Genomic DNA, 14,167 nt, shown 5'->3' with positions numbered 1-14,167 from the left:
TTCTCTGGTAAGTCCTGACCGTATCCCACCTCATACTGCAAGCCTTGCGTTATGAATGATGTGTGCATGCGCTACATAAATTAACACGCTGTCAAGTGTTTAAAAACGTCACGTGTTTAAATCCACGCGATCGGTTTTTTAAATATGCACACAAGAATGAAACATACAGGGTTTTTGAAGGAGGTGTGAGAATTTTCACTGTAAAGGTAAATTACGGAGTGCACAAGATGAACGCTTCTCCCTGGATCCACTCTCGCACAGATATGCTATTTGGGGCTGCCCCCGTGGGCGCGCGCCAGACACTTTTTTTGCAAAGGTATTTCCCTGGGTTGGGAGAGGCAGTGGCAGGGTTGGCTCCAGCAGGTGGCGACGGCGAGCCATACTTGAAGGATCCTCTTCTCTCCCCGCCCCCTATGGGCGCCTTCAGCTGACACAGTAGCCGGCTGGTCTAAGTCACTGTGGGCTGGAGCCTGAGCCGGCAGCCTCCCTCCTCTCGAGCCCCGGGTGCATCCTCAGCCCTGCGGAAGGGCAGCGCCAGGGCGGAATGCGGGGGAGAGCAGAGCCAGCCTCACTGCCTCCCTCCCGGCCCTGCACAGTCAGAAGTGCAGCGGGGGCAGAGCTGGCAGCCTCGCGGGGCAGCCGGTAGGGTCTGCCGCCTTCTCCTCTCCGCACTATGCCGCTCTGGTTCGGGATCTCATGTGTTTGATCGCTGGTTGCCCGCTGCCGAGCCGTGCGCCAGGCAGGGTACTCTGGCTGTAGGTATGACTGCTGGGGCGATGGGGGCGCACCGTGTGCCTGCTACCTGTTGAGAGGGCTGCCTACCCGCCGTCCGAGCAGGGCACCACCATGTCGGGGGAGGGCGGCGATCCCGCCCCGCCCGAGGACCTGGCCAAGGTGCCGGACGAGGAGCTGATGAAGTGGAGCAAGGAGGAGCTGATCCGCCGGCTGCGCAGGGCCGAGGCGGACAAGATGAGCGCGATGCTGGACCACAGCAACCTGATCCGGGAGGTGAACCACCGCCTGCAGCAGCACCTGGGCGAGATCCGGGGGCTCAAGGTACGTGAAGCCGGCCGTTTCCGGCGCCCCTGTAAGGGCTCAGGGAATAATGCTGTGGGCGAAGAAGTCAGGAAAGTAGTGCTGACTACTCCGCTCCATCACCACTTCGTCCTGTACTCAGTGGGAAGGTCATGCATCCCTGCTCGCCCCTCACAATGTGTATTTGCAACAAAAAAGTTCAGTTTTCCATGGACTTCCAAACAGTGCAACTTTCTAGAAGTGCACCGGCTTCACCAGGACTCGCAATTCCTAGGCACTGACCTCCGGTCACAACTGTGTGGGGATGGAGGCATTCACATCTGTAGTTAGGTTATGGCTGTTTGGGGGTAATGTGCGTGCATGGGTGGGCATGGGAGAAGAAAGTGGCCGTATAGTCTGAACTGGGATGGGCAAGCGCCCTGCGTGACGTCATTATCTCAACCCACTGCGTGCCTCACGTCACCCCACGTTTGGTGGGGCAGTGCGTGAGATGTAATGGGGACGCTGAATGGGAACTTGGGTACTGTTTTCAAAGAATTGGCAAAACAAACCTTAGTCCCACCTTCGTGCCACAATCTTAGAACTCATGGTTCGTGGAGCTGCAGAAATAACCGGGCACTCACCCTGCAGCTCATAGGCACTGGCAGCTACTGCGCCTTTGACAGTGCCAATGTGTACCGATGATGACCCCCCAAGGGCAGCTGAAATGCCATTTCTGCTAACACGCAGGGCCGGGGCTATCATTAGTGCACCAGGTGCAGTCATACCGGCGCCCAAAGGAGCCAGGTGATGGATATTTTTCTTTACTCATCCGGGGTGGGTCATTTTCCCTGTTGGCTTTAGGAGCCGTGACACCCTTGATGTTCCACTGCCGACCTAATGTTTCTTTCCTTTCAACCCCAGGTCGAGGCATCATTAGCCCGAGTGGCTCCATTGACTTTAATAGTCTCACACTTTGTGACTATCAATTTTCTGTTAAAGTGCTAGTAGGTAAAATTCAGTAAACGTCACTCCTGGGCTTTTCAGTAGGAGGTCCGGTGACTATTCACCCCAAGCCAGTGGCTAGCAAAGGTGGCATGGGCTGGTGCGCAAGCAAGCCTGCTTCCTCCTTCGTCTTCTGGTTTGGTAGTGAAATCAGTTTTCATTAACCGGCAACTCGGTGCCACTACACCTGCTGCACGACAGCCACGCTCCGTCATGGTGTGGAACATGCACATTTTTGCAAGCCTGGGAGGGGGGGAGGGGGGGTCTCCGGAAGGCTTGACATGATGTGCATAAGTCCACTCCAAAACAGAAGTGGAATGTCCCTGTCCTAAATCTAGCACATGGCTTGCAGACGGGGCTCTCGCGCTCAGATTATACGGCAGCCAGGAGCTCTTTACTTCCAATTGCAGCCCACGATTCAAACCCCGCGCACACCAATTTAGTGCCCTCCAGCTCTGTATCGCGGACGATTTATCCGTATTGCATTAAAGTGCAAGAAACCCAATTCTTGGTCCTATATCAAACGCAGGTCAGCATCCAGTCGGTTTTAATGTCCAAGAGAGGTTCCCGGAGATTGCTGTTTACGAGCCCCATAACGCGAGGCCTGGCACAGCCGAGACTGCCATTATGTCATCGTTGAAGACGCACATTTTTTTTTGTTTTCCCTTTCAGGGAGCGGCTAATAAAACCGACAGACAGTGATAATAAACCACCCCCGTTCAACAAGTGAGCTCCAAAACAGACAGCCTGGCTGAGGGACGTTGGCATATTTTTAAACTATGCTATTTTTTTTCCCAATATTCGCTGCTGCTGAAAGGAGCGCCCGCGGCTCTGGCACCACCCTGTCACACATTTCAGCGAACTGCAGCACAATCTAGCAGTTGTTGTGTAGGAGGTTGGGAAAACAACGCGAGCTTTTTGATACGCAGTGATTCAGCGTTTTGGAAAGATCAGTGCTTTTGGCGATGACTATTTACCAGGGACACCGAGTAATAAAAAGTAAACAGGTGCCGGTGCCAGAGTGTGTACGTCTTTTTCAGGTGTGGGAAAAACAAACATTCTGATGAAAACGGAGGCTTTCACAAATTGGCAAACGGGGAATGTTTTCCGGGTCTTTCCCGAATGCCAGGATGAGACACCTGCAAATCACCCACGACCAGGGTTGGATTGGGATTAAAAATCGGACCGGGCACGCAAAAAAAAAAAAAGGCCCACATTTGCATACTGCCTTTCCGCAAAACATTGCTTCAGTGAAGTTTTATAAAAAGAGAAGGGGGGGGGGGTGTCTCTGACCGAGGCATGTTTTCTTAACTTTACTTAGATTAAAGAAAAAAATGCACAGATTATTTCACACTAGTGAAACACACTTGAAAACGAGTAACAAGTGAGGCCACTTTTGCTCAGGCCTCGCTCAATATGAATAAATGAATGGGAAGACCCAGCGAGAGAAAGGGAGTGACTTATCTGCCCGTTGATAAAAGGGAGGTAGGTAATGGACGCCCATCTGCCTCAAAAAAGGCCACTCAGGCACCCACTGGGCCGCTGGCGGCATTTGAACAACACAGACACCGCCCAGGCGGCCCAAAAAAGCAGCACACAGCAGGAACTCTGATATCAGCCCCTCAGCCATTACCCGCTTTACCAATCCAACCCTGCTCACGACCCATGCCAATTTATCCTTTCGGCCAGGTTTGGCAAATGGTGCCTAACCTTCCCGCCCTTTTCAAAGCCTCCTCAGCTCAGACTATGCAGACACAAGATCCACCTTAAACATCAATACGGGCCAAAAGTAAAGTTGCAAGACCAATAATGCTGACGGGTGGATATAGATAGATAGATATTTACTGTAAGATTGAGTAAAACCATTACAAAGTTTTCTTCATCAATAAGCATGAAAGTGACATAAAAAGCACGATTAAAGGTGATAAAAGAGAAAAGGTGCTTGTGTTGATGTTTTACAAATGCTTATAAAGTTATGGGGTCACCAGTGGTGTCTGGCATCAACGGGGAGGCGGGACGAGCGTGTGCGCTCAAATAAAATAACAAAAATAAAAATTAATGGGGCGCTGAAATAAACCTAAAATTTAATAAAAGTAAACTTACCTTAGGACTGAACTTCCTGCTCCCGACCTCTCACAACTGCAGCTCTGCCACCAAGAAACTCCCTAGACCAATCATGATTCTGCTTTCATGCTGTGAGTGCAGCATCCTGATTGGAGGGAGCAGACTCATTCGGCACTCCATAGTGCTCTGGAGGCCTGCACTTGTCTTAAGATAGCTGGGTTAGAGGTTTCAAAGTGTGTGTGCCTGGCTGGCTGTCGCAAGACGGCGGGCCAAAGGGACATGGTCACTTTGAAAATTGCACATACAGCCCTCCCTCCTACTTGCGGCTGTCATTCAGCAGCGTCCCGCCCACTGTCCTCACTTTCGGTTCAGGACTGGAGGCTACAAAATAAAATGCTAATGAATTACTATTTTATTTCTCATCTCTGGGCTTTGGCGGGTTATTTAAGTGGGGTGACATTCCACTGCTCAAATGGAGGAGCCGTCCCAGGGGGTCACCCCAAAGGTTAACCACAGGACGTTCAAAAGACAGCTGCCACACACACCACTAATGATAAATGTTGTACATTTAACAAAAGCAACTACAACATACCAGAAGAAATGGAAATGAATCAAGAATTGATTCCAAAGTTTTGGGGCAACCACCCTGAAGCTCCGGATTCTTACAAATCTTGAGGGGTAACAAATAGACGGCAGTCATTGGAGGACGGTGGCTTATTTCAGGAATTTAAAGGATCATTTTGCTTCAGATGTATTGGAGTGCATAGCCAGTTAGGCATTCTAGGTAAAACCAAGATTTTTTTCAGTTGATCTTGGCGGGAATGGGCAGCCAGTGGAGACACTTGTGGATGATAAGGAAAGGTTCTCTCCTCCCAGATCCTATGATCAATGTTCATACTGCGCCCTGAACTTTCTGGGTGTCGTCTCAAACAATGTTCCTCTTGTATCACTAATATTCCTGGTGTGGTTGCATTTGTGTTTTGAGTAGGCTGATTAGGAAAGACGCTTGGTGCTTACTAGGGGTGGGGCTTTGATGCAGGGTGTTTGGAAATAAACTGGCACGAAGAACTTTGGGTCCGCGTGTTCATCTACTTGCATTGAAAAGTTTTTGGGTGAAGTACAAAAAAAATATATCTATATATATCAATCAGAGCCGAGCCAACAAACAGCTCTTACTCTAAGAGACCGTGCACGAGCCAAGCCTTGAAAATATTTGGAATGCAAATCATATAACAAACATCATATTAGAAGGTGGCTTCCAAAATTTAAAAAAAAGTTATTTATTTACAATGCAGATTTACCATAGTGAATTAGATTATATCTTTGCATCAAGAAGTATTTATTAAAAGTGAGAGCTTTTAAACCAGAACTGAGAAATGTTCCTAACCCAGATTGTCGACAATGCTATTAGAACAGTGTGTCCCTAACTGTGGGTCACTTCCCACTGGTGTGACACAAACTGATTTTTGGTGAGTCGGGAAAGTCCAAGCAAGAACTATAGATGCATTTAAATTCTATATATATCTTGTCACATTTGCTGTGCTTCAAAGACAGAGGTCAAACGTCAGGCTATGTCTTCTGACAAATTGCTGCTTATGTTTTTTAACACTGAACATGGTGTTTACAGACTCTTCACACTTTGCAGTCAGAGAAAGAAAAGGAAAGTGAATATTTTAAAATCAATCTTTTTCTGGGGTACATGGAGTGTGAAAGGAAAGGCTGTAGGATATCCATGTTTGGTAACATGCAACAACATGTAATGCAAAAATGTAAATGATCGGTAGACATTCAGCAGTTAGGAAAGCAAACACGAAGAATATTTGTGTTGTAATTTCAAAGTGTGATGGAAACAAAGATTTTAATGGGATCAAACTAAATCAAGACACTTAACTTGCTGATGCACAAATGATAGCTATTGGCTGAAACCAAATTTCCAAACATTATCATGTAAGTGCTATTGTTTTGTGAGTAAAACTGTATGACTGTGCAAATTTAGTGGCCATTTCAACAGAAAATGTGCTGTCTGTAATTGATGGTGCACTACTGCATGATGCTTTAGTTACATTAAATAATTGCCTCCCTCATGTCCATTAAAGCTAGGTGTGTCACGGAAACTTGTAGTTCTGAAACATTGGATTTTGTTTTTCTTAAAAGTTTGGGACGCACTGTATTAGTGAACTAAAAAGCAAGTCAGTTGTCATGCAGCTTATTTGTGGTGCAGATTCTTCTTATAGATGAAACATCATTATAGGCTATTAAATGAAACACAAGGGAGGTTTTTGTAGAGTGCATATCCTGAACTCATTTATTTGAGTGTGCTCACTTATCTGATATTGAACAAAAAGGTGTGTCAGAGGAATAAAGTATTTGTCTAGGAGCTCATAATTTGGTCAAGCGGGGAAACCGAGATTCATGTCATATTTTCCAGTTTCACACTGTACAATCCAACCATTAGAGGAGTACGTTTTTCTGACATCAAAGGTTAATGCTTTGCACTTGATTATCAGAGCATGAGATTAGATTGTTGGAGAGCAGTAGACTCCACATTTGATTTCTGCAGTTTTACACAGTGCAAACTTTACCTAGAGATGCAAAAGCTTGTCACAGCGGACTATGTTGCACCTTATATTTCTTTCCACACAGAAACATTTACCAGGATTCAGCCTCGGATTGGTAACGCGGGCATTCGGGCAATGCCCGAGGGGCCGGTGTCTTGAGTTCCTGCTGTTGGCTGCTTTTTTGAGCAGTCTGGGGCCGATGTGGGCGGTGTCTCTATTTTCGCAATACAGCCAGCGGCCCAGTGGGTGGCTGAGTGGCCTTTCTGCAGGCAGATGGGCGCTCATTACCACCCTCCCTCGCCACCAACACCACCGATCCCCCACCCCCGGTTTAGCAACAGGCAGAGGTATCACTCCCTTTGTCTCGCTGGCCGGCCCATTAATGTGTGCACATACAGAGCGAGGCAGGGGGCCTCAGCAGAAGTGGCCTCACTTGTTTTCAGGTGTGTTTCACTAGTGTAAACTAATGCGTGCATTTTTTTAAACCCCTCCCCCCCCTCCTTTTTAATGCAATTACGCTGAAGCAGTGATTTGAGGAAAGGCATTATGCAAATGAGGGCCAATTTTTTTTTTTTTTGTGTGCCCGGGCCGATTTTCAGTCCCAATCTGACCCTGCCAGGATTCTTAGGACACCCATCCTGGCCAGGATTCCAACTTGGTTCCCGTGGTCTCATGGTTGGCAACAATAGCGGCCCATGCAGGTAAGCACAGTGGGGCTGGGCTGGGGCGGGGATGGAGATGGTGAAAGTGACAATTGACAGGATACGGAATGTAAACGAAATAATTATATATACCCACCTGCCTTGCTCTTGCCACATCGCCGACTTGGTTATGCGGCGAGCGCAAGGTAACTGGTTTTATTTATTTATTTATTTAAAATTCCCTAGCACCGTCGTTTGTCACTTTTACCCTCCCACCCCTGCACTGCACCGGCTGCAATTACCTGCATGGGCCACCACTGGTAAGCGACCATAGCCTGCCTGACCACATGACCTCCTGTGAAAACTCAGCTTGTTTTGGGCTCGATGTTCAACGAGCCGAGCTCGCGCATTCAGTGGCTGTCCCACTTCTAGCGGTTAACAAGGAGCCATATTGAATGGAGTGCAGGTCATAGCAGTGAGTGTTGAGTTTTATTGTAGTACAGTTGCTGCTTGCAGTTGATATTGTGTTTACATGTAAAAAAGACACCAATCACCTCAAAGACTTGGCAGCTCGTAATTGAGGGGAAAAAAACCCTACCCATTCTTTTGTGTGTGCATAGGTTCTGGCGTGAAATTGACGATATAAGGCCAGCAAATGTGATCGCGCGGTGTGTGGCTGTTTTCACGAAACAGGCACAAGAGGAGAACAACTTAAGCCCACTTCACTGCTATTGAAGCCAGCAGGCTCCAGACTGGCACAGATGTTGGAATTAGTGCTACAGCGCCAGCCTCCGAAGCGTGCCAAGAAGTAGAGAAGTGCCCTGCATTATTTATGAAGGGAAAGGAAATGAATCCCTCCGAGGCGCGGCAACAACTTGCCCTTTTACTGCTGACATACTGGCATCTTTTTCATGATTCTGCCAAATTTTGAAACTTTACTTTGGATTTTTAATCGTTCTGTTTTTTTTCCAGGGAGTAACAAGTGGAGAAAGGAATAAAGCATCCTCCTTTGACAAACACTGTAATGGAATGTGAGCGGGAGTGCATCCCTGGCTTGGTGGTTGAAAGGGCTGCGTTGTTCGGGAGATCCAAGTGCTGTTTGTGGCATGTTGAAGGGCATGCTGACCTTTGACGGTGTTTGTCAGATTTATGGTGTGCCTCGAGCACCCCATCTCCCCAAAAAGACAACGCAATGCATAACGTTTGCAACTTAGGTAAAGCGTCGTTATTCATCTGCCATTGCCGTTGTTGGTACAATTAGATTTTTTTTTAAAGAATTTTTTGGCTTGTTGTAATGTAGATTTTTTTAGCTTTATCAGGAGACCCAAATCCCAAATATTTTTCCAAGAACTGGTATCCCTTACATTCACGAGTAACTAACTACTCCAGACAAATCTTACAAGGTCTAAAAACAGTTTTTTTTCCTGCAGAAACTCTAAGATTATTTTCCTTTTTTATATTGACGGTTTTTTATGGTGAATGAACAATGTTCTCAATGCCAGATTCAGTATTGTCCCTAGAACTGGTTCAGCATGCAACAGTCGCAGTGACTACCGCTGAATCAGAAATAATTAACCTGTTACTTAGTTAAATGCCTGCTCCAAAGTGTACATTAAAATCAGTGTTCTAGCACCAATCAGACTATGGTTCTGGTTGTCACCGAAAGGCAGCGGGCTGAACCGATCATGTGTTAGTCAATTAGTGCTTGTTCAGTGCTCAGAATGCTCTAGCTTTGTAAGCACTGGATGGACACTCCCAAAATATAGTTGTCTCTGTAGGTCTTTTTTATGTCGAGCCTGGGCAGCGCATGCGCTGCTGCGAGGCATGCAGTTTTGGAGTATGGACTTGAAGTTCCACCCATATTTTTGATTGGCTTGTGTCATTGTCCTTTGTAATCCATGGCTTCCAAATCGTTGTGACGCTTGTTAGTCCCTCCTTGGAACCGCCTTGTCTGCATTTGTTACATCCCATAACAACTGGATTTTACTTGTGTAGTTACACCGTCTGCATTATAAGTCGGTGAGCACTAATTAGTTAATAATGGGGACAATGGCGGCTGTTTCTTGTATTTGCAGCGTGCCCACGAGGGTATGCCCCCACTGCATTCACAGGACAATGGCAGGCGCTTTTTATTTTCAAAAATGTTAATCTGAATGTGGGGTCTGCTTCAGGAACACCGCGCTTGGTTAAATTTTTTTGTCTTTAATGGTGAGCGCGGCGCCCTCTTCAGGGACATCACACTCCCTGTAATGCAATAGGTCACGCATTTACAAATCTTTGACCTATTGTTATTGTAAATGACAATGCCTTTTATTGTTATAGCAATTGCAAGACCTATTGTATTGCAAAGGCTTGTTTAGTTCTGCTGTCCACAAGATGTACAAAGCATTTTTATGGAAACAAACACTCTGATTTGGATTTGCAACCCTAAATATGATTTTTTTTTAAATGTAGTAATCTCATTTTAGAAATCACTAAACATTTACTGACTCCTAAAATGAGATTGAGATTCCATACTGATTCCATATTTGAAAGGGACGTTTTGTAGGCATCCCTTCCAAATACTGAATTTCCATGCAATGTATTAATGTTTTGTGACCAAAATCTGGTTGCAAAACGTTGAAAAATCACTGACTTACGAATTGGGGTGGTTATACATTTGCTTAAGGAAAAATGTTCCCCTCAGACCCCTTCTGCTTTGGGAATGTAAAAAAGAATAATGTTGTGGAGGAGTAGTGGTCAAGGAGACTTCTGCAAACTTTAAAACAATTTTTAAAATGGGAAACTTTTCTTTTTAAATGGATACCTGTCTCCTTTAACCCCTTCCATGCGCAGGACAGCCGGGAACCGCCCTGTGCCATGGTGCTCATGTGTGCCGGACTGCTTCCAGCAGTCCTCGCACATGGCATTTGAAATCCCTCTAGTGCGGGCACCAGAGGGATTTTCTTTACCACCCAACAGCCTCAGGAGCTGAGGAAGAGCTTCCCTAACTCCGGAAGCCGTTTGTGTGGTTTTCCTGAAATGACGATCAGCACTCCCGTCGCGCTGACGTAATTTCAGTGAAACTGAAATGAGCCAATGGCCTCATTTCAGTTTTACTTTCTAAGTGCTCAGGAGCTATCTCGGGTATCATTTTACTTGGGAGACCAAGAGGAACCATGATTAGCAGTACATTTGTAAGAGCGCAGTGATCCCACGCAAAAATGTGTGGAAAAAGTAATTTTTTCAGCTAAGTTTGAGGTTTGAAGGGGATTCTTGGTAGGAAAACGTTGGGGGATCCTTGCAAGTCATACCTCCTTAGACTCCCCAGGGTGTCTAGGTTTCAGAAATGGTTTGGTAGGGTTTCCTTGATGGCTGCCGGGCCTGGGACCAAAAACCCAGATGCCCCCCCATGCAAAACCAGGTTGTTTTGTGATATGTAATTTTGATGTCTCCATATTACGTTTTGGGCCCCTGCCAATCACTGGCACTTGTCCCACCCACAAGAGTGAGGTACCATTTTTATCTGGAGATCTCGGGGAACGCTTGGTTGTTGGAAATTTGTCTCAGCCAGGTGATCCCACATCTTTCCCACACAGAAATTTGAGAAAAATGTGATTTTTTTCCCCCAGCTAATTTCGACATTTGCAGGGAATTCTGTGTAGGAACATTTTGGGGGATCAACGCAACCCATACCTCCCTGGACTCCCCCTGGGTTTCTAGTTTTCAGAAATATGTGGGTTCCGTAGGTTTCCCTAGATGTCCGCTGAGCCCGGGGCCAAAAACTTAGATGCCCCCTTGTAAATCCAGATCGTTTTGTGATACGTAATTTTGATGTCTCCACTATACATTTTGGCCCTTGCCTATCGCGGGTACTTGGCCCGCCAACATAAGTGAGGTACCATTTTTATCGGGAGACCTGGGGGAATGCTGGGTGGTGTGAAATTTGTTTCAGCCCGGTAATCCCACAACTTTCCCCCACAGAAATTCGAGGAAAATTGTTTTTTTTTTGGACTAAATTTGAGGTTTGCAGGGGATTGTAGATAGGAAAATGTGGGGGTCCACACAAACCATACCTCTCTGGACTCCCAGGGTATCTAGTTTTGAGAAATGTCTGGGTTTGTTTGGTTTCCCTAGATGGGGAGCTAGGGGTGAAATCTTTGTGTCCCTGAGACTTCAGACCAACTCAGGCCCTTGGAGATCTTCTTCAAGCAGGTTCAAAGCAAAGTTCTAGTCTTTGTCCTTTCCTTAGCAGAAACAGCAACTGCAGGCCAATCCCACAGAGCACACAGCAAAGGGGCAGCATTCTTCCTTACAGCTCTTCAGCTCAGTGGCAAAGGTTCCTCTTGAGTCCAGAAGTAATCTAAAGTTCTGGGGTTTCAGGTGTAATACTTATACCACAAAATGTATTTTTTCTTTTTGTGGGAGGGTCTCGCAACCCAGTCCAAACCAGTTTGTCCTCACTGGTGCAATATGACCACAGGGGGTGGTAGAAGGGAGACAGGCCCTATTCAGGTGCAAGGAAATCTCCTCCCACTACTCTAAATTTAGCCAAAGTGTATTCAGCTCAGCTCTGAATCATCCAGGATGGGCCAGGAATACCTCAACCCCCCAGTGGCTGTCTACAGAGAATGCACATCCCCAGTCCCTGTCATTACAAAACCAGACCGTCAATACACAAACAGGCAGAGGCACACAGAATGGTTAAACAAGAAAATGCCTACTTTCTAGAAGTGCAAACCACACAAGATGATGGATGGAATGTTGCACAATGGCAAAACATTCACCCCCAGTTACAGATCTGGGTTTAATCCATCGTTATTTTGCTCACCAAGCCACCCCAGTTCAGACATGGCCATATGCAAATCAGTCTTGACCCTGTGCCTCATGGGAGCAGTCCAGCCCGAACTGCCAAGCCATGTCTTCCCTGGACCGGAATCAAGCATCCTAGGACCAGTTTCTGGCTATCAGCCGTCTTCAGCCAGGTTAGCTTAACTCCAGTGGCTTAGTGAGCAAGGTACCCACGTCTGGGCATACCCTTCCCACATAGGGTGAACAGCAAACCACACAGGATGATGGATGGAATGTTGCACAATGGCAAAACATTCACCCCCAGTCACAGATCTGGGTTTAATCCATCGTTATTTTGCTCACCAAGCCACCCCAGTTCAGACATGGCCATATGCAAATCAGTCTTGACCCTGTGCCTCATGGGAACAGTCCAGCCCAAACTGCAAATTTATGTCTTCCCTGGACCGGAATCAAGCATCCTAGGACCGGTGTCTGGCTATCAGCCGTCTTTAGCCAGCATAGCTTAACTCCAGTGGCTTAGTGAGCACAGGGCCCACGTCTGGGCATATCCTTCTCACATAGGGTGAACAGCAAACCACACAAGATGATGGATGGAATGTTGCACAATGGCAAAACATTCACCCCCAGGCAAAAAAAACGATGGATTTAGGTCCTGATCTTTGTACTGGGGTGAATGTATGACATTGTTCTGCATTCTGTCCATCAACTGTGGTTTTTGCATTTGTCACCCGAGAGGGATGCTCAGACGTTAGTCCCATGCTCTCCACACCACTGGAGCCAAGCTATCCTGGCTGAAGACGACTGATAGCCAGAAACCGGTCCTAGGATGCTTGATTCCGGTCCAGGAAAGACATGGCTTGGCAGTTCGTGCTGGACTATTCCCATGAGGCACAGGTAAAGGCTGATTTGCATATGGCCATGTCTGGACTGGGGTGGTGTGGAGTGCAAAAAAACGATGGATTTAGGCCCAGATCTTTGTACTGGGGTGAATGTATGACATTGTTCTGCATTCTGTCCACTTTCTAGAAGTGGCAGTTTTAAACACTCAATTTAAAAACCATCTTTACTGAAAGATTTCTGAGTCCAGAGAGCCTAAATTTTATTTCTCTATCTTGTCCCAATGGGAAGTTATACTTGTAAGATGTTACAAAGTATTTCCCATTCCATCCTATGGGGTAGATAGCCTTGCAATAGTGAAAAACGAAAAGGGCAGTATTTCACTATCAGGACATGCCACACACACCAGTACATATACTACCTTTCACATACACTGCACCCTGCCCAGGGGGGTACCTATGAAACAGTCTTACATTTAAGGAAAGGTAGAGTTAAGGCCTGGCAAGCGGGTGCACATGCCAGGTTGACATGACAGCTGAGTTGCGCACAGACACTGCAGTGGCAGGTCTGAGATACCTTTTCAGTGCTACTGATGTGGGTGGCATAAGCAGTGCTGCAGGCCCACTTGTAGCATTTGATTTACAGTTCCTGACACACGTAGTGCTCTTTACTAGGGGCTTATCAGTAAATCAAATAAGCTAATCAGGGAGAAACAATTATAATCACAATTTACACAGGAAGCACTTGCACTTTGACACTGATCAGCAGTGGCAAAGTACCCAAAGTATCTAAGCCTGCAAAAATGAAATCCAGCATAGCATCAAGAATACAGGAGGCAGAGACAAAAAGTCAAGGGAAACCATGCCAAAGATGCCAAGTCTAACAATGATTTTAACTTTCCGATGCTTTCGGAATCTTCCCGCAGGTTTAACTATGACCACCGTCGGTCTAATATGACAGTCAGACTGTAAACCTGCCATGTTCGACGGAAAGCCTCCCACCAACGGAATGAGGCCCTAAGTGTGGAAGAAACATATATTTACACAAAGAGCTTTATTTGTGTCTCCACATTGACAATATCTCACATGTTGCATAATCTCTGCCTACCCTTACAGAAAATATGGACGGATTTGGAGAACGTTTCCACCCCCATACTCCAAAGTTATTTTTGAAAGGAAAGCTGTGTGGAAAAATGCATTTAAAGTAATCCTTGGGTAATGCTTCGGAATACTCTCGAAGTCATAAGTTTATGGCTGG

General features: G+C 46.4%; 1 protein-coding gene across 2 annotated transcripts in view; it reads left to right on the top strand.

The window, feature by feature from the left end:
• Nucleotides 1-440: 440 nt before the first annotated feature.
• The window catches only part of CCDC85A (coiled-coil domain containing 85A), a 193,308-nt gene continuing 179,581 nt past the window's right edge, over nucleotides 441-14,167 (top strand). The window contains exon 1 of one of the 2 annotated variants that reach the window (XM_086927494.1): nucleotides 441-1,056. In XM_086927494.1, coding sequence (XP_086783620.1) covers nucleotides 847-1,056 — 210 coding nt within the window. In that variant the 5' untranslated portion in view covers nucleotides 441-846. The remainder of the gene's footprint in view (nucleotides 1,057-14,167) is intronic. The other variant, XM_086927495.1, reaches the window with a different exon arrangement.

Source organism: Lissotriton vulgaris, chromosome 6, assembly GCF_964263255.1.
Source record: "Lissotriton vulgaris chromosome 6, aLisVul1.2, whole genome shotgun sequence".
Classification (NCBI taxonomy): Eukaryota; Metazoa; Chordata; class Amphibia; order Caudata; family Salamandridae; genus Lissotriton; species Lissotriton vulgaris.
Note: the sequence above shows the minus strand (reverse complement) of the source record. Positions and strands in the feature narration are given on the sequence as shown.